At 39.6% G+C, this 25,851-nt stretch overlaps 1 protein-coding gene across 1 annotated transcript in view; it reads left to right on the forward strand.

The window, feature by feature from the left end:
• Positions 1-25,851, forward strand: part of CFAP54 (cilia and flagella associated protein 54) — a gene marked incomplete at both ends in the record, with an annotated part of 308,135 nt that overhangs the window by 192,799 nt on the left and 89,485 nt on the right. The window contains 8 exons of the mRNA XM_079714797.1: positions 3,456-3,663; positions 6,523-6,602; positions 8,680-8,849; positions 18,808-18,913; positions 21,060-21,207; positions 22,033-22,190; positions 22,362-22,541; positions 22,645-22,771. Coding sequence (XP_079570923.1) covers positions 3,456-3,663; positions 6,523-6,602; positions 8,680-8,849; positions 18,808-18,913; positions 21,060-21,207; positions 22,033-22,190; positions 22,362-22,541; positions 22,645-22,771 — 1,177 coding nt within the window. The remainder of the gene's footprint in view (positions 1-3,455; positions 3,664-6,522; positions 6,603-8,679; positions 8,850-18,807; positions 18,914-21,059; positions 21,208-22,032; positions 22,191-22,361; positions 22,542-22,644; positions 22,772-25,851) is intronic.

Consider the following 25,851-nt stretch of genomic DNA (forward strand, 5'->3'; position numbering starts at 1 on the left):
TAAAAGGAATGTTTGTCTGATCTTTTTTTTTTTTTTTAAACAAAAAGAGACTGACAGTACTGTATAATGGAAAACCGATTTCTATTAGCTAATTAATTAAAACAGAACTGTTGGTCTGCTTAAGACACTTCAGATTACACTTCATATTTTCTGTATAGAGGGAGAGGAAGGAGTGTTGGATAGCATTACTAATTAATCTTCTTTTGATCCTCAAGAGTTTGTGTGTAATTGTCAGGGCTCATTAAATCACTGTTTGCTGTGGATAGAAAAGAGAAATCTTCTCCTACACACACACCCCTCCCCCAACCAGTCTGAAGTTTCTTTTCTAGATGGAGAATGTCAACCATTTCCTTAGTACAATCATTTGTTACCAGGTCAGGCTCAGAGTTGCTCCATGTCTGGCTGTTTTGCAGGTATTGCTTTCCACCCTTTAGAAGGGCTTAAGGAAGGAGAATGAACAACAGCAACAGATCTCCCCACTGTGAGCATTGCCTCACACTCTCCCAAACAATGAGGTTTTTCTTTTTTTAGTTCACGTAAGGCAAATAATTTACCTTTTTTTTTTTTTTTTAGAATACATAGCCCCAGCATCTGCCTTTTATATTAATTCAACAAATATTTAATAAGAGCCTATTGTGTGCAAGGTACTCTTCTTGTGCTGTCAGATAAATACATCAGTTAATACACAAAACAAATTCTAAGCCCTCAGGGAGCTTATATTTTAGTGGGCAAGACTAGTAATAAACATATATATGTACACGTTATAAATGAGTAAATTATATAGTATGTTAGGAGGTGAACCATGCTGTAGGGGAAAATGAACCCAGCAGCTCATAAAGGGGATTGGGAACATGGGGCTAGACTGGGGTTGTAATTTTGAATGGGACAATCAGCTTAGTCCTCACTGAGGTGACATTGGTGAACAGACCTGAAGCAGGTAAAGGTGCAAGTCCTATGAAGTCTGGAGAAAGAATAATCTAAGAACAGGCTACAGTGAGTGCAAAGGCCCTGGGGCAGGATTGCCTAGCTTAGTGAGGGACATCTTGGCCAGTGTGGCTAGAGTTGTGTGAATGATGGGAGAGCAGTTGGAGACAAGGTCAGAGAGGTTGGTGGTGGGGTGCTCAGATGGGGAAGGGCCTTGTAGGGCTTTTGTCACCTAGGCTCCTACTCTGAACAAAAGAAGGAGCCACTGGAGGGTTTAGGGCAGAGGTGTGGCCTGATCTACTTGTGTTTTAAAGGGATCACTTTAGCTAATCCATTGAGTCTACTGTGTGCCAGGTACTGTCAATTAAACACATTAGTTAACCAATAATACAGACAGATTCTCAGTCTTCATAGAGCTTATACTGTGTGTGTGTGTGTTTGTGTGTTTGTGTTTGTGTGGGAGACTAGGAATACAGTTTTGGACATGTTGAGTTTGAGACATCTGTTGGACATCCAAGTGGAAGAATTGAGTCACAAGTTGATTATATGAGTCTTGAGTTAGAAGAGAAGTTGGAGCTAGAGACAAAAACTTGGGATTTAATCAGCATTTAGATGAGATTAAAACCATGAGCCTGATTAAGATCATTGAAGGGGAGAGAATGAGGGGATGGAAGAGGATGGAGCCCTGGGACACTCCAATATTTAGAGGTATAGGAAAAGAGGAGGAACCAGCAAAGAAGACGGAAAAGGATTAGTGGATATAATAGGGAAGAAACCAAGGGAGTGTGGTGGCTTGAAAGCCAAAAGAAGAGGCATTTTCAGAAGAGGGAATGATTAATAGTGTCAAATTTTGCTGAGAAATGCACTACCATAATTCACGAAGTCTTAAACATGCATTTTTTAAAACATTTAATAGCTCTGCAATCAGAATACATTTTACAATTGTGGGCATGTGAAAGTTTAATTGGCATATAAAATAATGGTGTCTTAGATTAAAGTAACATGGCATACGAAGACTGAGAATTAACCGTTAGATTTAGCCAAGTGTAGGCCATTGGTGACCTTGACCAAAGGGTTTCAAAGTAAGGATGGAGTAGGTTTAAAAGCAAATGAAAGGAGAGAGATTGGAATATTGACAACCTTGTAGGTTGTTGCTGTTAGGGGAAGTGAGAATAAGGGTAGTAACTGGAGGAGGTAGTCAGGGTATAGAGAGTTTTTGGTTTTTAAAATGGAGGTGAAGACAGCATGGCTGTGTGCTGATGGGAATGTCTCTGTAGAAAGGGAACACTTTTTTAAATTGAAGTATAGGTGATTTACAATTTTGTGTTAATTTCTGCTGTACAGCAAAATGATTGTTATACATATGTATATATATACATTCTTTTTCATATTCTTTTGCATTATGGTTTATCATAGGATACTGAATTTAGTTCTCTGTGCTATACAATAGGACTTTGTTGTTTATCCATTCCATATATAATAGTTTATGTCTGCTAACCCCAAACTCCCAGTGTATCCCTCCCCCATCTTCTCCCCTTGGCAACCACAAGTCTGTTCTCTGTGTCTGTGAGTCTGTTTCTGTTTCATAGATAAGTTCATTTGCGTCATACTTTAGATTCCACATGTAAGTGATATCATATGGTATTTGTTAGAAAGGGAACACTTACGATGTAGGAGAGAATGGCTGAGTATACCAGTGAGGACAGGACTGATGGCCTAAGTGGTGGCACCAGCCTTAGGAAGCAGGAAGGAAGGCAGGGCAGTGAGGCAGATGCTTGGATAGGTGGAGAGGTGGAGCTGTGAGGTCTGTGGACACTACTCGGACTGCTTCAGTGTTCTCATTTAAGTATAGGAAGCAAGGTTACTAGCTGGGAGGGGCATTGGGGAGAAAGTGTTGGAATTTAGAAACAAGAAGAGCATGAAATGGTTGTCTAGGAGACAGCAAGAGTGAACGGACTGGGAAAATGTAGGATGATGACCAGGTGGCACTGAGGTTTGGTCAGGAACTTAAAGTGGTGCCACTTAGCATGATTGCCAAGGAAGTGTGCGTGCAAGGGAGGGGACCAGGAAGTTGAGGGAGTCCTCAAGGTGGGGATTCTCATGATTGACACAGATTCTAAGTTGGGAAGGGGTTTGCTTATCCTCCCGTCCTTCCCCTTTTTCCCATCCTGCGAGCTCTAATTCACTCGAGCTAAAGCAGAGCGGCCAGCATGCATGGCTGATGAGCTTTTTCAGTTGCTCCATTTTGATAAGGTGTCCCCTCCTCGCTGTCGGCACTGGGTTCACTCTCTGTGTGTGGCAGGGCTGGCCTCATGGGGCAGGTAACCAACTGGTGGGAAATAGCAGGAGCACTGTGGACCTGCTGGCATCGTTGTGACGCCTCTCTCAATGGACCTGCCAATTATGTTCCCTCATGTCTAGCCCCGAATTCCTTCATCCTGCACCAAATGAGGACTGCAGAAGGGGACTGAAGCTAATAATATCTGAAAACAGTATTTTACTACTTTGTCTTTTTCTTAAATTTTTTTTAGGCACTTGATGATTTAATAAACAAAGGCTTGCCTCTAATTCTGGTTACAGTCGGTCAGCAACATCTCTTAAATAAGTTTGCCTTTGTTAAAGCATACTTTTTAGCAAATGTGGCTGCAACAATAAATTGTGTCCCAGAACATATAATGAAACCAGCCTGCCATGGACTTATTGATGAGAAAAACAGACCAAACCTCCCAAACTTGAAAGGTAATCTTTTGTTCTATTTTTTTTGCTCATTTCTCTTTCTATTCCCTTTCCCCACCTATTCCCCACTCTACCCCCAATAATCCGTATAAACATTCTAGTAGATATTCTTTCATGGTTTTCTCTGAGCTCACTTAATGACACACATATGTGCTTATGTCTAGGTACCTGCCTATCCATATCCACCAATATATCTGCATATTTGTCCACCTTTTTACATTATATACAGTTGACCCTTGAACAACACAGGTTTGAATTGCACAGGTCCACTTATACACCAATAGTTTTCCATAGTGAATATTACAGTACTGCACAATCTGTGGTTGGTTGAATCTGCAGATGCTGAACTGTGGATACAGAGGACTGTCTATATACCAAGCACCAACTATAAATTATACATGGATTTTCACCTGCATGGAGGGTCAGTGTCCCTAACCCCCATGTTGATCAAGGGTCAGCTGCACATACAAAATAGGATTTGTCATTTATTTAAGAAATTATGTATTTTACATTTTTCTGCCTCTTGCATTTCTTCTGTAAAAAACTTTGCTAAGCCACTCCAAGTCAGCTGCTTTGCTTTGGTCCCCTAAACTGGCTGTGTGGTGTTTTTTTTTTTTGTTTTTTTTTTGCGGTGTGCGGGCCTCTCACTGTTGTGGCCTCTCCCGTTGCGGAGCACAGGCTCTGGACGCGCAGGCTCAGCGGCCATGGCTCACGGGCCCAGCGGCTCCGCGGCATGTGGGATCTTCCTGGACCGGGGCACGAACCCGTGTCCCCTGCATCGGCAGGCGGACTCTCAACCACTGTGCCACCAGGGAAGCCCTGTGTGGTGTTTTATGCTGTGAACAGCCCATGGTTTATTCAGCCATTCCCCTGTTGTGCATTCACTTTGTTTCTAGGGAACAGTGCGGAAGCACTACATATCCATACTGTAGTGTATATTTCTATAGGATAAGATACCCATGGATGGGACTTATGGCCCGTATATACATATAAAACTATATACATATTTTTCAAATGAATTAATGTTGCCTTAAAAATAGTTTTTTTGTTGTTTTTTTTTACACTAATTATGATGTGAACTGTGGGTTTTTCATAGATGTCCTTTATCAGCTAGAAGAATTTCTCTTCTATTCCTAGGTTGTTGAGTGATTTTATCATGAAAAGGTGTTGGATTTTATTAAATGCTTTTCCTGTGTCTATTAAGATGATTATATGGTTTTTGTTTTTTATTCTATCTGTAGGCATGTATTATATTAGTTGATTTTTGAGTGTTTAACCAACCTTGCTTTCTTGGGATAAATCCCACTTGGTCATGGTGTATAATTCTTTTTATATGTTGCTGGATTGTTTGCTAGGATTTTGTTGAAGATTTTTGCATCCATATTCATAACACGTATTGTGTATTTTTCTTATGGTGTCTTTGTCTAGTTTTGGTATCAGAATAATATTGGCCTCTGTTTTAGAGTGTAAGTTTTATTATTATTCAGGTGTGGTGAGGCCAACAGATCAGGAGATGGCTGCCATTGAAAACAGAGTTTGTTGGGCTTCCCTCATGGCGCAGTGGTTGAGAATCCGCCTGCCGATGCAGGGGAAGCGGGTTCGTGCCCCGGTCTGGGAAGATCCCACATGCCGCGGAGCGGCTGGGCCTGTGAGCCATGGCCGCTGGGCCTGTGCGTCCGGAGCCTGTGCTCCGCAACGGGAGAGGCCACAACAGTGAGAGGCCCACATACCGCAAAAAAAAAAAAAAAAAAAGAAAACAGAGTTTGTTATTTACAGCTCCCAAGAGGGGGGGCATGCTACAACATGGGAGGACCACACAGGGGTGGGGGTCACGCAGGAGGCAGAGAGAGCAGGAGAAAGAGGTAGATCAACCTCTTGCCAGGATTTCTCATGTTCTGGTACTCATCCTAGCATTCCTCCATTTCTATCCTTGCCTGTCTCTCACTTTCCCTTAGGGGAGAAGACCTAGTCCCAGATCTTTCTTCTGGGCCCTCCCTCATACTCAGCTGACCCTCTAGCTCCAGTGTCTCCTAATTTAGGAGAAGAGCCAGGCAAATTGAAGTTGGAAGAAGGAAGGAAGTCAGGTGTGTTCAGTTCCATGTTATTCTGGACTCCCTCTTCCACTTGACAAACTAGTCTCTTTAGGTGGGTAATTTGTGCATGAATTCCTAGTCGAATAATGACTTGTAGGTTTTCTCCCTCCTGTAGTCTAGAAGCCAGGCTTACTACAGCAGGCAAAGTTTGTGATCTAATTCTCTCAATGCTCCCTTGCTCAGAATGAGGGCCAGCTTTGGATTGTGGGTAGGAATTTTGAGATATTTGAGGATTGTAGTTTGAGCTGTTCCAAATGGTCTCACTGTCTGCTCTTAGAGTGAGGGGCATGAACTGACACTTCCAAGGAGGTCTTGGAGCAAATCAGCAGAACTGACACTTCCAAGGAGATCTTATCAAGATATTATAAATCTGGAAAACCCAAAATATTGGATTGGCCAAAAAATTCGTTTGGGTTTTTCCTAACAGCTTAAGAAAAACCTGAACGAACTTTCTGGCCAACCGAATTCTTTGAGCACCTTAAGGGGTCCTGGGATCCCAGGTGAGGAACCACTATTTTATATCAGTAGCCGATAACTTGAATGGCATCACCAGGCACCCAAAAGATCCTTTCAGAATTTAAAAATCAGCCTCAGTCTTCTAATGTCTGATATTTAGGGACCATTTGATATAGCACTGTGTTTCTATTTATCATTGTGGTTGTTTTTTAAACATTAAATTTCCCAACTACTGGTGAGTTTTGTAAATTAGAATTAATATTTAAGCTAACCACAGATATCCTTAGTTCTTCCAAAATGTTGTGTCTTATAGAGGTGTGTTTAAAGGATGAGGGAGGCTTACTTTGTCAGCTTACAAAAATGAAAGAGGACTTCGCACTTAGCACACTAAAGGTAAGTTCAAAAAATTTTTTCAAATCATAGTGAAACCATCACCAGAAAGCCCACTGTTAGGCCCTGGACAGGTCAACTTTCAGGACTGTACTTACTCACGTAGTTTTTCTTGCCTAAGCATGGGTTGGGGCCAGGGATGGCATCTACTCCCCATGAGAAAAGCAGATGCCGAGAGGTGTCAGACTTTGACCTTTTAACTCGATTAAGTTGCCGTGGGAAATAAGATTTATTATCTGATGGGATTGGAGCATTCCATGCCCTGTTTGGTGTTTCCTAATAGGCACTTTGCATGATTATTTAATTCTCACAACTCTGTGATGTACATATTAATCATTTTTGAACTGTATTGTGCTGAGCCATGAATACACTGAGGCTTAGACAGTAAGAAGTTCACTAATGCCATACAACTAATAAAATACAGATCACGTTCTTAACCATTCTACTAAATTGCCCTAGTCCTTATATAGTATTTACTGCTCTATACAAACAAGGTTTTAGAGGCCTGTTCCTTGAAAGATTGGTTGGTCCCTTTCTTTTTTGCCGTGTTGCTATTTAGTATTGCTACTGCTATTTAGTATTGATTGTCAACTGTAAAATCTCATTATCTTTACATTACCAGTTAGGTGACCGTAGTTTAATTTGAAATACAGTTGATCCTCATTATTCACAGATTCAGTATTTGCTCACTTGCTTATCTGCTACAATTTAATTGTAACTCCCACATCAGTACTCTTTGCTCTTTGGTGGTCATTTGGAGACAGGCACAGAGTTTGAGTTGCCTGATATGCACATTCCCAGCTGAGCTGAACAAGGCAATGCTGACTTTTTCTTTCCACTTTCGTACTATAAACAAGTGTCCTTTTCACTTATTGCCAAGCTTTTTGCATTTTTGTGGGGTCTTTTGTTGATCTTTTCACTATTTGCAATGGCCCCTAATGCATAGTGCTGAAGAGCTGTCTAGTGATCCTAAGTGCAAGGAGTCTGTGATGTGCCTTTTGGAGAAAATATGTGTGTTAGACAACTTCAATCAGGCATGAGTTGTAGAGTTATTGGCCGTGAGTTCAAGGGTAATGAATCTACACTGTATATTCAATAACGTGTCTTTAAACATAAACACACATTAAACAAGGTTATGTACTGATCAGCTGACAAAAATGGTGTGACCAGAGGCTCATAGGAACCTATCCCTGTATTTCTGTAGTAGCAATGCTTCAGTATTAGCGGACTCAGTGTTTGCAGCAACTTTCTAGAACACAGCTACTATGAATAAGCAAGTATGGGCATCAGCTGTGCATGCAATAAAGGGTCACTGTCCTATACACTTACTCTTTTTTTTTTTTAACATCTTTATTGGAGTATAATTGCTTTACAATGGTGTGTTAGTTTCTGCTTTTTTTTTTTTTTTTTTGTGGTACGCGGGCCTCTCACTGTTGTGGCCTCTCCCGTTGCGGAGCACAGACTCAGGACGCGCAGGCTCAGTGGCCATGGCTCACAGGCCCAGCCGCTCCACGGCATGTGGGATCTTCCCGGACCGGGGCACGAACCCATGTCCCCTGCATCGGCAGGCGGACTCTCAACCACTGCGCCACCAGGGAAGCCCTTAGTTTCTGCTTTATAACAAAGTGAATCAGTTATACATATACATATGTTCCCATATTTCTTCCCTCTTGCATCTCCCTCCCTATCCCACCCTCTAGGTGATCACAAACCACCTAGCTGATCTCCCTGTGCTATGCAGCTACTTCCCACTAGCTATCTACCTTACGTTTGGTACTGTATATATGTCCATGCCACTCTCTCACTTTGTCACAGCTTACCCTTCCCCTTCCCTATATCCTCAAGTCCGTGCTCTAGTAGGTCTGCTACACACTTACTCCTGCCATTACTTCCCTTTTCATTCCCTGTTGTCTTTTTCCTGTTCACTGAGCTCTCTTCTCTGATGATTTTTTTCAGATTTCCCTTTTGGTCTTCCATTCATTGTTACTTTTCAGTACATGAAAAATATTTGATGAATAAGAATGAGACATGATTTGTATTATTTCTGAACTTGGGTGATTGTGTGTTGTTCTTTCTTTAGTCAATTTTACTGACAGAAGCTGAAGACAGGCTCAACTTCCTTGTGTCAGAGATGGAGCATCCAGGCCATAAGAACCTCTCTCAGTGTTCGGCTGGCGAGCTAGAGATTGTGGTGGAGGTCAGGCTGCAGCTGGCTGCAGTTGCCCTGCAGAGACACCGGGCAGCATACAGGCGAGTCTCTGCATCACAGTTTCTTCCTCACTCTAATTTGTTAAAATATACCTAAATTTTATGTAAGTTTTATAAATTCCTAGATTAATAGAGCAGACTTGCTTTTTATTATTCAGGAGAGTTTTCACACATTACTACATTTAAAACTATAATTCTCAACAAATTAATTGGTTTATTAAAGCACATAGCTAGGATGTTTTATGTGAAACATAAACAAAGTCACAGAGTTCTCCTTTTTAATTAATAATTTATTTTTAAAAGGCAGAACCTAAATTCCTTATAGCTTTTTTACAAATAACACCTATGGAGTGTTTTCTCCCTAGACAACCAATAAAAATATTAAAAACAAGCTCTATTTTGAAAAAGTAACATCTCCTGAACTATGCTGTGCTCAACCACTTAATAAACTATTGTAGATGGCTCAGTTTTAAAATGTGATGCAGTTGCTAATGTCACATCTTTCTTTTCATTTGTTCATTGATTCATTCATATATAGTGACCAGTATCTGCTAACTGCCTTACTGTTGGGCTCTGATCTAGGCACCAAGGAGACAAAGATGAATAGAACATAGTTCCTGTATTCATAAGCTCATAGACATATAAACACTTGCATAGTTAAAAATACTTCTCAGTGATTTTTTAATATTGAATAATATAGAAATATACTTTCAAGAACTTCCCATATCATTTATGATAAACACCTCTGTCATGAGAACACTTTCAATAGTGATTCTTTGAATAATGAGCAAATTTCTTATCTTACCATTCATTAATTCATTCAACAAGTAATTTGGGGGCACCTATGATATTCTAGGCATGGTCCTAAGTTCTGTATCCTAACACTGATATATACAGTATACACAAAATATTTAACAATATTGACAAAAATCCTACCCTCATGGAGTTTATATTCTAATAGATAATAAACAGGCTGACAATAGACTGTAAACCTAACAAGCAAGTAAATTATATAGTGTGGACAAAAATAAGTGTTATGGAGAATATCAGGGGTAGAGGCAGGGGGAGGAGGAGGGGTTATCCTGTTAAAGCTGTGCAGTTGTAATAAAGAGAATGACTCCGTTTGGATGTTCGTTAACTGACTGCTTTCAAGCTCTGCCACTCCCCCATCCCCTCTGCCCCACACCTGGGCAAGCAGAGAAGAAAGCCTAGTTGCCCCCTCCTTTGGTGCTGGTGGGACGTTTAAATTACACCGACCTGGCCCACACGTGGGAGCCCTTACCCCAGCGCCACCCATTAACTACTATAAAGCCCAGCCAGTCTCCTTTCTCTTTTCTCTCAAGACATTTTCAGCCTGTTTGGGTGGCTGCCCTGCTCTTCCTGGATAGTTTCACTATGGGAATAATCAACCTTTTTATACTCTCTTGATGTGTAAGGCATCAATCTTGACATCTGAACCAAAGTTTGGGTGGTCAGGGTAGGCTTTATTGATGAGGTGACATCTGAACAAATAAACATGTGGGCCCATGCAAATACCTGTAGATGGAGTGTTGCAGGCCATGGGAACATGCCTGATACATGTTTGAGGGACAGCACAGGGTCTCTTGTGGCTAGAATGGAGCGAGCGAGAGTTTTAAGAGAGATGTTCAAAGAGGCCATCCTTGATGGGGGAGGCAGATTATATAGGACCTTCTGGCCAGGGTGAAGACTTCTGCTTTTACTCTGAGGGAAGTAAGGAGTCATTGTATTGTTTCAAGCAGAGGAATGACATGATGTGATTTTCACTTCAAAGGGATAACCCTGGTTGTTAGGTTGAGAATTGACTGTAAGAGGGAAAGGGTTTGAAAGCAGGGAGATCATCAGCTGGGGAAGCTGCTATAATAAGAAGAAAGATGTTAGTGGCTCTGATCAGGGCCGTAGCACTAGAGGTAGTGATAAGTCGGATTCTGGGTATATTTTGAAAGTAGAGCCGTTAGAATTTGCTGATGGATTGGCTGTAGAGTGGTGAGAAAAAGAGAGGAGTTACAAAAGAAGTTGTCCCTAACCACAGTGGGGACGATTGTGGCAGTGCAACTTATTTAGGGGAAAGATCTGAAGTTAGATTTTGGATGCGTTTAGACTATGTCCCTTTGAGGTGCAATTGAAAATGTCAAATATTCTTGGAGTCTTTAGAATATAGATAGTATTTCAAGCCTTTATAATGAATGAGATTCCTTAGGGAATGTGAGTAGATGAAAGAAAGAGAGGGACCAAGGACTGAGGGTTGGGTTTGGTTGGAGACTGGGGAGAAAATGAGGAACCAGCAGAGGAGACTGAGAAGAAAGGACCAGTAAATATAAGAAAACCAAGAGATCATGAAATCCTGAAAGCCAAGCGAAGAAAGTGTATCAGGGAGAATGGAGTGATCAACTCTGCCAAAAGCTCCAGATAGATTGAGATGAGAATAGAGAATTGACCATTGGATGATTTAGCAACATGGAGGTCACTGGTGACCTCGACAGAAGTAATTTTAGAAGGCACTGGGGGAAAGAGCATACTTAGCGTGGTTTTATGAGAAAATGGGAGGAGAGAAATTGGAACCTGCAACTAAAGATGATTCTTTTGAGGAGTTTTACAGTAAAGGGGAGTAGGGGAATAGGATGTCAGCAGCTGCTAGAAGTAGGGTCAAGACAAATTTTCTTGAGATGGGAGCAGCGATGATGTATTATATGCTGATGAAAGTGACCCAGTAGAGAGGGCAAATGTGATGCTCTGATGTAATTGGTACACAGTAGGGTAGGATCCCAGTCCAGTCTTCTTTGTTTCTCTAATACAGAATGAAACCGTCCCCTAGCTTGGGATTCCACAGTGGTCTCTGGGGACCAGCAAGGAAACTGCTGCCTGCCCTGGATGGAAAAAGAGTAACCCAAGAGGAATCAGTTTCTTCAAATCAATGCTATTGGCAGTTGCAGGGTCCAAACTGGCACTGACAGTGAAATGCAGAAACCCTGAGAAATTAACCTTGAAACTGATCCTGACATCACAGAGCTGGAGCAGAGGCAAAACCAAAACTGTCTCATAGAGATTACCTAGGAAATGCAGGACTCTCCTGGAGAACAACTGCCGGTCATGGTAGCACAGAGTCAAATATCATAAACCAAATGAAGAAAGAGCCACAAAAGAGAGTTAGCAGGCACAACAAATGGCAGCTTCACAGCCCGAGAAATAAACTGTTCAAAGATGTGAGGGATGGAAGAGAATGAGACAAGATAAAAAAGGAACAGATGAATTTAGAAAAAAAAAAACCAAATAGAAATTTTAGAAATGAAAAATATAATTACTGAATGAAAAGAAGAAATGATCAAATTAGATGGAAACATTTTTTTTTCTCTCCTTAACTTTCTCATTATACTAAAATTCCGTGTTTTAAGTTCTATGCATTAGATTCAGAATTTGGAAAGGGAGTTAATGTTTTAGATGGCCATTCTCTTTAAACAGGAGAAGCCCTCTTGTAGCCTTTGCAAAGGGGAAATCAATTCAGCAGAAATCCCCCTTTGCTTTTGCTTAGATTGGAAACAGACAATTGTCTCATCAGTGGGAGCCTTGACTGAAGGCTATTCTATGGTTAACCATATCTAAATTTGATTTTATGCTAGAGACAGTATAGGTTTTGGGGAATTTAAAATTTTTGTGGTTTCTAAGCAGCGATGAAAGTCCATAAAGTCTGTTTGGAGCAGTGATTCTCCAAGTGTGGTCTTCAGACCTATGAGCATTCCTGAAACTCAAGGAGGTCTGTAAGGTCAGAACTATTTTTATAGTAGTTTGTAACATAGTAAACTATGTTTATAATAGTTTATAAAACTAAACAGGTTGCTTGCCTTTTTCACTGTGTTGTTATTTGCACTGATGAAAAAGCAACCGTGGTAAAACTTCCGGTAGCTCACCATGAATCAAAGCAGTGACAGCAAACCGAACTAGTAGTCATTCTGTTCTTCACTGCTGCACGCTTGCAATTAAAAAAAAAAAAAAGCCAGATTTACTTAAGAATGCCTTTGATGAAGCAGTAGAATCTGTTACATTTGTAAATACCTATTCTTGAATGTAGTTTTAATATTCTGTGGGAATATATTAAGTGGGAAATATACCTCAAGCACTTCTGCTGCATATCACAGTCTGATGGTTGTCTTGAGGAACAGCACACATGTGGATGAACTGAGAGCTGAACAAGCTGTTTTCTTCATGGAACAACACTTTTATTTGAAAAAACAACTGACAAACCATGATTATGCAGACTTGGGTATTTGACAGGTATTCTGCTGAAAATGAGCAAAACGAACATGCCACTTCTAGGAAAACAACAAATAGTTTTTGTTGTCAATGATAAAATCTAAACTTTCATAGAAAAGTTGGATTTTTTGAAAATTTGTATTTGCCATCATGAGCTTGACAGTTTTCTAATGCTTAAATTTTTTTGATGAGACTGGTGGTGATATTAACGAGCATCGTTTTTTAAAAACTGTGTAACAAAATGCTTCAACATTAAGGGAATCTATTTAACTCAGGGAGCTAATGTTTTCCAAATGGCCAGTGCATGATGTTCCAAAATCCTGGTTAACAAGATAGACCGATAGATTTTCATGTGACAGAGTAGGGAAAGTTCATCAGTGTATGGTAGTAGATTCCACATAGCAACAAACTGTTAAGAAACTATCATTTGTCACATGTTGGTATAGTATCAAGGAAGAATATTCACAATTATTTGAAGAGGCTCTTAAAATACTCCTCCCACGTTCAATAACTATGTGTGTGAGACCTAGTCTTCTTCATACGCTTCAACCAAAACATTATGTCACAACAGACTGAATATAGAAGCAGATATGAAAGTCTTCTATTAAGCAGATTTTCTCTTTTTAAGCCAGATGTTATAAAGAGATTTGCAAAAATGCAAAAACAATGGAATCCTTCTCACTAATTTTTGGTTTTGAAAATATAGTTATTTTCCATAAAAATACATTATTTATATTAAATATAATGGGTCTATGATTTTTATTTTTAAATGAATTAATAAATGTTAAGTTAAACATTTCTCAGTTTAATTTCCAATATGGTAAATATTGATAGAGCTCTTTGAGGTTTCTTAATAATTTTTAACGATGTAACTGGGTGCTGAGAGTAAAAAACTTGAGACCCACTCGTTTAGAGTATTGTCACATTTGTAGCTATCTTTTTTTTTTTTTTTTTTTTTTTTTTTTTTTTTTTTTTTTTTGCGGTACGCGGGCCTCTCACCGCTGTGGCCTCTCCCGTTGCGGAGCACAGGCTCCGGACGCACAGGCTCAGTGGCCATGGCTCATGGGCCTAGCCGCTCTGCGGCATGTGGGATCTTCCCAGACCGGGGCACGAACTCGTGTCCCCTGCATTGGCAGGTGGACTCTCAACCATTGTGCCACCAGGGAAGCCCTGTAGCTATCTTTAAGAATACAATGGTAAAAAAAAAAATACAATGATAGTTGATTGATGGTTAAAATAGGCTTAGTATAATAATACACTGTTTTCCCCACTGAAGTTTGAAGACAGAAGGAACTTTTACTGTACTGTTTCCTGTAGAAATAAATGATTTGAATATATAATATATAAATATATATTTAGAAAATGTTTATATGTCTAACTATATATTCTATATATAATTATATGTATTGAATATATATGTGTGTGTGTATATATATATATATATGACTATATGACTATATGATTTCCTGTGGAGGCACATAGAACTCCTGTCTCCAGACTGTGTCTCAGAGAGCAATAGCAGCCCTAGAAAGTATTTCTTGTCACTTAGCTTCACTCTTTCCCAAGCTCTCTACGTGTCTTATACCCTTTTAGTGTGGAGGATATGAGCGATTTTTTTTTTTTTTAGGGAGAAAGAAGGAAATGAGAAACTACACATTACAAAATGGCACAGAAAGGAGTGTTGTAATAGAACTTTAATTTGAAGACCAGATAGATGTATGCAAATAATGTGCAAGTATACCAGAATTGCCCCGATTTTAAATCCATGGGCTTGGCCCTTAGGAAAAAACCTGCAGAAACTTTGATGTTGCTGGCTTTTTGCAGCAGAGCTGTCACTTGGGGAAGCCTACTGTCAGGATGAATGGGTTTTAGTAGGTGAACTTTACCCTCCATGAGCTTCCGTCCGGGTGCTGCTGAGAGTGTTGGACAGTCCGTTTCCCAGATGCTGGTTAGCTTGACATTTCATGATACTTCTAATAAAATTATGTGTCAAGGAAATTGAAAGGCACATTCCCTAGGGTGACAGGTAGAGTAAGCCGCATAGATTTTATGAGAACAAACTGACCATTTTTGTCATGAATGTTAATAAGAAATAAATGGGATCAGAGTTATTCAAACTGTATTTCTACTTCTTTCAGGGCTGCCTCTCTATTTCAGAATCCTGTCTTTTTTTTTTTTTTTTTGAAGTGTTCCTTCCGATTCTCCTTTCTATTTAATTTATTGTCTAAATGGAATAACATTTGAGCCTTTTTATTTTGTGTCAGAATGAAACATCCTCCTGCTGGGATTTTGACTGTTTGTAGTGGGTAATCCTCCTACACTTCCTGTCTTCCTAGTGCAGAGGAGGAAGTAGAAGTTTTCCATTGTGCAACTAAGCAGTACCAGCTGGATTAGGACATGCAGTATGTTTATATTTTATTCATTAAGTTTTGGGGTTAGCAAGATTCCAAACCTCATACCTCATTTCCCTTGAAATCAGAATTTGGGCTTCAGGTCAGAAGAGTGGGATGGGCATCGTTTTCTCCTTTCAGGGCCCTCTAGTTGTCATCCTGTGCTAACCTTAGAAACATGTATGTATCCTTCAGGGAGGAAAGGTGTGGGGGAAAAGAGATTCCGTACCTGGACACACACCCCATCAGCATTGTGTTTTTTGTTGCTGTTTTCTTGCTTCCTTGTTTAGTTTTATTTAAAAAAAAAAAAAAAACTAGTAAGTTTAGATAATCACAAACCATACTTTAGAAAATATTCTACAAGTATCTAAACCATTTTAAGGACTCAGTAAAATCTTCGGAGATCGAAATTCAATAATGGCTGAAAGGTTTTGATGCTGGTTAACAACTTAGAAAAAAAATCAATTTAGTCCCTGCATATTCTCTGTCCAACTTTATATACTAATAATGGTAACGGCTGCGATGCATTGAGAGCCGTCTATTTGCCAAGCACTCCTCTCTGTTAAGAATACCCTGCTCTCAATAGAATGTCAACTCCGTGAGGCCAGGGACTCTATCTGTAGCCCCTAGATTTGTTCCTGGCCAATAGCAGGTGCTCAATACATATTTCTGAGCAAATGAAAGACTAAATACCTTATTTAATATCCTTATAATCCGTTTCATGAAGTCTGCTAAGTAGAATGCAAGGCAAAAGGCATTAAACTGGACAAAGAGGGCCTTTTATATTGTAAAAGGTGCAGTCGACAATAACCATATGGTAATACAAATGTGGCAATGAGTAACACTGTGCCAGTATAAACAAAGCCAAAGCTTGTTAGAACTGTGAAAAGAAAGAGGCCACATTGTAGCTTAATGATTAAGCGTACTGCAGGCTCAGGGGCCAGTGGCCTGGGCTCGGATCCTACTTCCTCTTGCTAGTTGAGTCACCTTAGGCAAGTCACGTAACATTTGTGGGCCTCAGTTAACTTATCTATAAAATAGGGATGATAATAGTACATACCTTGTAGGTTTGTGGTACGGATTAAGTGAATTAATTCACAATAAGCATTTAACACAGCACCTGAGAGGTGGTGAGTACAGTAAATACCAGTTATCATTTTTTTCAAAAAAAGTTTGAGGGGAAAAAAAAGAGAGAAAATATCTTTCAATACAATGTGTAGATACATACAAAAAAGGCTTTTAAAATGTAATTAAGAGTTGAGCATATGTACATACTCTGGGAGCCTACACACAGAGACTAACTACCTTCTTGCAAGCATCCCTGGACCCAGATGAGGCTGGTCATCTTCTTGGCTAGAAACCTCACTAACTGACCCAAAGGAGGCGGTGTATTGACCATAATCCAGGGATGCGGGAGGCTTCTGGAACAGTACAGCGGAAGTGTCGTGATCTGATTCACATCCTGAAGAGAGATCACTGTGGTCTCTTCATAGAGACCAGGACTCCAGGGGCCGGCCAGCAAGCTCCCGTGGGTGTCTGGAGATGTTGGTGGCTTGGATGGAGGCGTTAGCAGTGGATGAGGTGTGGACGTGACGAGCTGCTGGCTAGTATCCAGATCTTGAAGTTGAAGCTGACAGAACTTGTTGATGGATTGAACGTAGAGTGTGAGGCAAAGAGGAGGCAGTGATGATACTGGGCCCTGTAACTGGGATGGAGAACAGGGGAGAGGAGTAGGTTTGGTGGAAGAGGTGGAAGCAAGAGGCTCTGCTTTTAACCTATCCTAGTTTCCTGCCACAACATAGTACCCAAGACTGGGTGGCTTAAAACAACAGAATGTTATCGTCTCACAGTTCTGGAGGCTGAAAGTCCAAAATCAAGGTGTCGGCAGGACCCTGCTCTTTTTTTTTTTTTTTTTTTTTGCGGTACGCGGGCCTCTCACTGTTGTGGCCTCTCCCTTGCGGAGCACAGGCTCCGGACGTGCAGGCTCAGCGGCCATGGCTCACGGGCCAGCTGCTCCGCGGCATGTGGGATCTTCCCCGACCGGGGTACGAACCCGTGTCCCCTGCATCGGCAGGCGGACTCTCAACCACTGCGCCACCAGGGAAGCCCGGACCCTGCTCTTTTTGACAGCTCTGGGGGGAGCCCTTCCTTGCCTCTTGTAGCTTCTGATGTTTGCCAGCCATCTTTGATGTTCCTCGGCATGTAGATGCATCACTCCAGTCACAGGCTGTCTTCTCCCTGCATGTCTTCACATCATATTCCCTCTGTGCATGTCTGTCTCTCTGTCCAAATTTCCCCCTTTTATAGGGACACCAGTTATATTGGATTACGGTCCACCCTAAATGACCTTATTTTAGCTTGTTTACCTCTGTAAAGACTATTTCCAAATAAGGATGCATGATAAGCACTGAGGGTTAGGACCTCAACAGAGTTTAACCCATAACACCTCTTAAATGTGATTGTTATTCACTATTCAAGTGGAGATATCAAGTGGGGCATTAGATAAATGGATACGTTGTCCATTTGGCTTTCACCCAGTCTTTCTGTGTTATAAAGTAGCACTGCAATAAGCATCGTCAGGTACACAGATTATTCTGTATTTTGAATTTTGTTTTGGAATAGATTTTCAAATGAAGAAGCCTGTTAACATATATTATTAAAATATTTTGAAAAAGTGTGACATCAATTATACATTTATCATTCTACAGGGAAGGAGGATGTGATGGTTTAAAGTGAAGAAAAATTTACATACCGAACAACAGGAAGTGAGGAGAATTACTATCTCCTGGCTTCTATTTTCTGCATTAAGTACCTTTCCCTCCTGGCACTGCTAGATACTGATTGAGCAGTAATTTTTCTTAAGAGTTTCCAAGTGCACAGCATTAAGCAGAAGAACAGTTTTATAATGTCAAAAAACTGGAGAACCACATCCTGATGTATGTAAAATACATGTGTGCTCATTTTATTAATGAGATTATCAGTAAATTTTGTTTTAGATCTTGGAAACATTCATTCATTCATTTATTCTCTCATTCACTCATTTTCATTTAAAAATATTTTTTAGCTCCTATGATGTCCAAGCTACTAGATGCTGGGTGTCAGCAGGGGATAAGATAAATTAGCTGAGACAAACACAGCAATTTTACAGGCAATTAAATAATGCTGTAAGTATCACCTTATGGTAAAGGCCAGGGTGCTATTAGAGCACGTAGAAGGGGCACCTAACAGTTTTGGGGATGGGTGGGAGTATGGGGAGGTTTTTCTGGAGGAAGAGACTTAGGAAATAACATACAAATGCCAGGAGTGTAATACTAATAACATTTAAAACATATTCTCTATTTTAGTGCTGCGATAGTGTTTTCTACACTTAAACTTCTCCAGGATTCAAAACTTTTTAAAAAGAAGGTAGTAGAAGATGACACAGAGAATTCCACCTCTCCAGGAGATTATGTATGTATGAATTTAATGTTTGTCCTGATAACACTTTTTATGGAATAATTATATGCATGCTAGGAAATTATATAACTATTTGAATGAAACAAAGAGGTAAAGAAGAAAAAAACATTGAATTTAGAGTAAAAAGATCTGTGTTTAAGCCCTGTTGATGCTATTTATTAGCTGGTATACCTTGGGCAAATTCCTTAAAATTTTTTTAAATTATGTAATCTCATTTGGGAATTGATGGGATTGGATGTAATAGTGACTGAAGTCCCACCAGACGTATCATTCTTGTATTCTAGATCTGATGTCACTAGTAAATAAAGTTGTTTCGCATGACTTGTTCATTTCACTTTTGATTTTATTTCTTCTTTAGCATTACCAGCGTGACACCTATGCTATTTCCTACCTTGTGCTGTTTCCTACCTGTGCTATTTCCTACCTTGTGCTATTTCCTACCTGTGCTATTTCCTACCTTGTGCTAATAGTACCTTGTGCTATTTCCTTCTCATAGTTAAATTCTTCTGCGTTTAAGCCCTCAAGTCTATTTGACAGCTGGTGTCACACGTTCTTTGAAATTTCACTGGATTTTGATTAGACCAAGTAATTTAATAACAACAGGGTTGTTTAGGATTAAAATATAAAGATTCAGCACATAGAATCCTTGCTCATTTTAAAATAAATAAAATAAAGCTTAAGCTTTACTAATAAAATTGCTATCTAATGTCATTACAAAAAAGCAAAACTAATTGACTCATTTCTTACCACAGTAAAAGCAGTATAAAGGCTAAAAAGGATTCTGATTCTGAAAATTTACTTAGAGCAATGAGTGTTACTTGGGGGGTATTTTGCTTCCCAGGGGGCATTTGCAGTGCCTGGAGACATTTTGGTTGTTATAACTAGAGGGAGTGCTAGTGGCATCTACTGAGTAGAGGCCAGGGATGTTGCTAAACATCCTATAACACACAGGACGTTTCCCTCACAACAATAATCTGGCCCAGAATGTCAGTCATGCTGAGGTCGAGAAACCCTGATTTAGATTAAGCATGACTTGGCTTTTCAATAATAACAGCAATGTAGGCAGAGATTAAGGTATGTTGATGGGTATTTCTTCTGTATTTCTAATCTAAACACTAGACCGCTCGAGTACGTGGTGTACCCGTTCTAATCACCACCCTGTCTCGGGGTCTCTGTTCACTTCTTACTCTGGTTCAGGAATAGCTCCCCCTCCCCCTCTGCTCCTCATGGGTCTGTCACATTCCAGCCCCCGTCAAGTCCAGGTTACAGCGCCTTGATAGCAGGTGTTGCTGACTGGTTGGAGATGATGAGCTGTCAGAGATGTGTAGCAGGAAATTCCTAGAACAAATGGGCGTTGTTCTAGATGAAGTGTCTAAGATTGATTGCTCCCTGGAAAAGTTCCTTTGTCACCTCCCTCCCAGTAGCTCTGAACATTGGCCACTCCCTTTATAAAGTGTAATAATGAGGGTAGTAAATCATAAAATAATATATGTTTGGGATGTGAGAAGCACATAGCAGTGTAATGTAGTAGATTAAGACTGTGGGCTCTAAATTCAGAAAGATGCAAGCTTGAATCCCAGCCTCCGCCAAAATATGATAAGCAAATAGCCTTCCTAGGCTTCGCTTCTCTCATCTGAAAAATAGAGATAATAATAACCCCTCTTGGGCTTGTCAGGAGGATTAAGTGAACTAATGTGTATAAAGCATGTATCACAGTGCCTGGCCCGTAATAAGCACTCAGTAAACATTAGCCAGTATTACTGATTATTTTTCAGCCTTTAAAATAATGGTCACAAAATTTTTGAAGGTATGGAAACTGCTGATAATAATATAATTTGCAATGAAAAATTCAGACTGCAAAGCTAGTTTTCAACAGTGAGTATACAGAGAGAAAGAAATGCTGCAAAGCACTTATATGAGGATCAGTGTTAATAGAGGAGCATGGGATTATGGGTGATTTTTGTTTATTTCTTGTGTATTTTTTATGTTTTATAGAATGTTCAAGAATAATTTCTAAAATTAAGAATTTAATACTGTTAAATGATATTGATGCTTCCCTTAACTTATGTTACATTTAGCATTAGGCTAGAACTTGGACATTTTTAAATGGAAAGATAACCATCATTTTAATATTGTTTAGGCCACTGAAAGTAAAGATGATAATGAGTTTTTAGATCCCATTTCCCTAAATTCTCGAGAATATTTCAACATTCATCTGTGGTTGAGGTGCTGCTTAGCATTGGTGACTGCGTTTGTTGCCCAGATCCGTGGCATTGGAATCGTGAAAGGTACAAATATCCTATCTCCATCTCCTTAATCAAGTTTTCATAAACTTTAATTTTATTTAGGTAACAGAGGTATTCTTGGGATGTATTTTATTATACCATTAACATTTTATAACTTCTTAGCTTGATCTGTTTCCAGAATAAAAAATTCAAGTTATTAAATGAGAATAATCATTTTCAGCAGTCCCTTATATCACTGCAAATGGCATATATATTACTGTATGCAAAGCAGGCAAGGAGATTTCAGAATGCTAATGCACACGCCTTCCTGTCATCTAGGAAGGCAGCGTAGTTCAGGGGTCCAGAGTGCAGATTCTGGAGCCACCCCCCACTTGAGTTCAAATACTCTGTCCACCACTTCCTTGCTGTGTAATCTTGGCCAAATCTCTTAATCCCTCTAGGTCTTAGTTTCCTCCTCTGGAAAATGGAAATGTGGTACCTACTTCATAGGATTATTTCCAGAATTAAATGGGTTAAATTTCTAAAGTTCTTAGATTACATCCTGGCACATATAAATATTAGTTCTTGCAGTGATTACTCGTTATCTATATGTAAACCTATCTATTCACCCATCTCTACCCACCTCCCAAATTAAATTATTTCATGGAATATTATTATTACTTCTGCAGCATTTGAATACCCTAAAGTACTTCTCCTAAATTACAACCCATTTATTTTCAGTGTTTCGTGCAGTCTTGTTTTCCTTCTTTACACCTTCCTCTTCTTCTGTGTTATACAATATTCCTGTGATAAACACCGAGAATATCATGCACATATAATTTCTTACTTTCTCAGTGCATTTTAAGTACCTGCATTTGTTTATTTTAGAAAACGATATAACAGATTGTGTGAGCCTCATCAATGAAGTGTGTGTGGAAGCAAAAAGTGCAGGCGACAGGGAGCTACAGGCTGAATTCTTGATGCAAGCTGTAATCATTGGCCTACAAGAAAAGCACTTAAAAGCAGACATCATAAAAAACGTTCAGGTAGGAAGGAAACCTAATTCACATTGATATTTACCAGAGGATTCCGGTTAGAATAAAAGGAGAGAATTTAAATTTCCATTAGGTACTGAATGCATAACAGTCAATACGTCTGGCCCCTGTTTCAGTGAATCGTGAATGGTACTATCAAACGGAATAATTTTATTTTAATAGGATGTAATACAGTTGCTTGAAGGACGTGAGTTTATTTCTCCTCGATCTCATTTAACACTGGTGAGAAGCATGCTTTTACTGGATGACTTAACAAAAGCCGAGAAATTCAAGGAAACTCCCTCTTCGAAAACAGAAAAATTATATTTGTTGACTCAGTCTCACAACGTTCTTATTGAACAGGTGAGAGTGCTTTTGTGTCCACAAGACTTAGAAACTTACTTTTCGGTCTTTTCTTACAGCATACCACATTAGCTAATTACTCATTACAGTGCTTCTTTTACAGATGCTAACTTTTGGAGAAACAATTGAATTTCCTGTATCAAACACTGACTATGCAAGTCCACTACTGCCTTTGAAAAATATCTATCTTCCTCATGTCATGTTATTGGCCAAAACAAAAATGAGAATTGGTAAGAACACTTAAACATATATTACATTCAAGTCACTGATGAAAAAGTTTAAGTCATTTTCAGCGAGGCTATCATGTGAGTGCATTTATCTGGGGGCAGTATTTATGAATAGCCAGGTTCCATTTATTTAACAAATAGCTTTTGATCACTTACCATGTGCCAGCCTCCCTGTGAGGTCCTGGGAAGCTATTGGAGATGAAAACAGATGTGGTTCCTTCTCTTAGCCTGGGAGACAGAAATACACAGCTAAACAAATCATATATAGGAATGCATATTCTATCATTTATCATATTATAAATGTATAAAATATTTTAATATTTATTCAATATTTATACATTGTTATAATATTTGTAACAATAAACATTTAATTTTTAATTTATTATTATAATATTTATAAAATTTAATCCAATAAATATTGTATAAAATAAGATGTGTATTTGATAACAACTAGACAGAAAAACAGCAAGGTTATAGAAAGCTTATGTCTGATGATGAATTATGTATATGTATGTAAGTATAAATTGTACTTAGTGTTGTAAATGATGTGGATAAGATCTGCTGATAAAGAACAGCAAAGGGAGTGGTGCCTGTTTAAGTAGAATAATTGGGGAAGGCCTCTCTGGGGAAGTAGTATTTAACCCTGGACTGTAAATGTTAAGCATATGCTTAGTGAAGTCATGCACAGTAGAGGCAGAGAGAGCAGTGAGTTGTAGGCTCTGAGGTCAGGACAAGCTTGACATGTTCTAGAACTGCAAGGAGACCAGTATAGACAGAGGGACAGCCTAATGGGAGGGTGAGCAGGGGACAGTTTATGTTTCCAAAGATTACCCTGGCTGCTGGCTGAAGAATAGAGTGGAGGATGGACCAGAGCCAGCCAAGAGGGGATCTGATTGGAGCAGGTAGACCAGTTAAGCCAGAGGCTTACAGCTCCTTGGAAACCAAGGGGGAGGAACCAGCCAGTGTTGCTGCCCTTCTCAGGAGCTCACAGACATTGCTTCAAGCTCTCTCCAGGACACTGTCTCTCATCTTTGACCCAAAGCTGCCTACCTCTAGCTCCAAGGCTCTTGTCTATCACAGAGGACAGAAAATCTTGTAACAGCTCTCTCTGTTCTAACCTGTATTCATCATGCCTTTTTTAAAAAAAAATGTATTTCTGATGCTTTGACATCAGGAGTCTTGCTGACCAGGGAGGGACTTCCCCTCCCAGGGTTAGCCAGTTCCTAGAGGTTAGCACACCACACTCCTGTGAGGATGTCTTTCATATGCAAACTCGCCATTCCAGAGCTTACACCCTGAACTTTTATTGAGCTCTTTTATTGTTCTTTGCTGGGCTCTTACCCTCAGGGCCACTATTTTTCTGCCCCAATCACCCCAGGGACAGGTATGGACTACTGGCAGAGCCCACTGAAATTCTACAGACTAGCCAATCCTAAACCGTAGTCTGCTTACCCTACCCACCCACTCCTTCCCACAAAAAACACAATACAGGCTCTTGCCCACATTTTCTCCTTTCTCCGTCTACCTCCTGACTGACCCTGGTGCTTCCCTGTGTGGCCCTGTGTGGCGTGGTGTGCCCTCCCTCCTCTTGAGAACTGTGTGCAAAAATACTGTCTTTTCAATGGCAGTCATCTCCTGACCTGTTGACTTTGTCATACCTGAATAATAACAAAACCCACATTTTGAAACATTACCCCTCACTTCCTGGGACCCATTTGCCTCCTGTACCATCAGCTGCTCAGCTCAGGAGAGGCAGGTGATTGGACTAGAGTGGGGAAAGGAGGGCAACAGAAGTGTGCTCAAACCATCAGCTGCCCACAGTGTTTTCCCTTATTCCCCTTCTGCTCCTCCCCCTCATGACTAGTATTGATCATTATTATTATATGATTTTCATCATCATCATCATCATCATCATCATCGTCATCATCACCATCATCAGATATGAACTTTATTACCATAGGTAAAGAAGTTCACCCCTATATTGTTGAGTTTCCTCATTTATGAAATTAGGCTGGCATAGCTGACCTCTGGAATTCCTTTCAGCTCGCTGATCCCATGAGAGCTATTTTTCTGTATCTTTGGTCCACAATTTGTTATATTACCAGTATATTTGATTTCTACAAGAACTTAAAGTACAGATTGTGTTAAATTGTACAGATTGTGTTAAACGTATTCTCTGCTTTCCTGCCTTACTAATCTTGAAGATGTGTCACCACTCAGTGGCAATACTGCTGCTGTTTTTTAGACTCACTTGAAGCAGAACAGCTTGCTTTCTGTTATATTATATTAAATACCAACTTAAAGAACAAAAACCGAAAGCAACTTTTCTGTCAAAACAACGTCAGTTTCACAACTTCTTTTTCACAGAGTTGATGTTTATTGCAAAAAGGAGCACTTCAATATTATGAAGCATAAAATCATCTAATTTGATGCTTTCTCGACAGTTTTCCTTTATAGTGATAGTATAGATTGCATTGCAAGAATAGAGCCACTTAAAAAAATTCTTTTTCTTTGTGAAAGCCTCTTACAGAAAAAGACATTTCGAGATTATTTTTAAAAAACAAAAAATAAGCATCATGGTTATTTAAGATTATTTTTTTCCATTAATGACTGAACCTAGAGCTTCCTTATTAGCTGAAAAAGTAGATTACTGATTGTATAATAGGAGTGAAGAAAGGTTCAAGAATAGTGCTGGGGAGTGGGAATATAACAGGGAGTCATCATCTTTGCCTTCGAAGAGCCTATTATCTAGTTAGGGAGAGAGAGAGAAAAGTCAATAATTTCTGTAACAATTCTTTTTCTAATTTTAACAAAAGTCTAGAAGATGATTCAAGTACTATTATTATATGTTAGTACTATATTATATAGCACTATCTTGCATATAGTCCATATATAGTACATATTGTACATGTATATAAGTGCCTCAATGACATGAAAAGACTTGGTATTTTTGTCTTGTATTAATAAACAGCTGTAGTATAATTTGAAACAGTAAGCAAGACATATAAGAATGGGAGAAGGGCTTCCCTGGTGGCGCAGTGGTTAAGAATCCGCCTGCCAATGCAGGGGACACGGGTTCGAGC

Source organism: Hyperoodon ampullatus (genome assembly GCF_949752795.1).
Source record: "Hyperoodon ampullatus genome assembly, chromosome: 11".
NCBI classification, from domain to species: Eukaryota; Metazoa; Chordata; class Mammalia; order Artiodactyla; family Ziphiidae; genus Hyperoodon; species Hyperoodon ampullatus.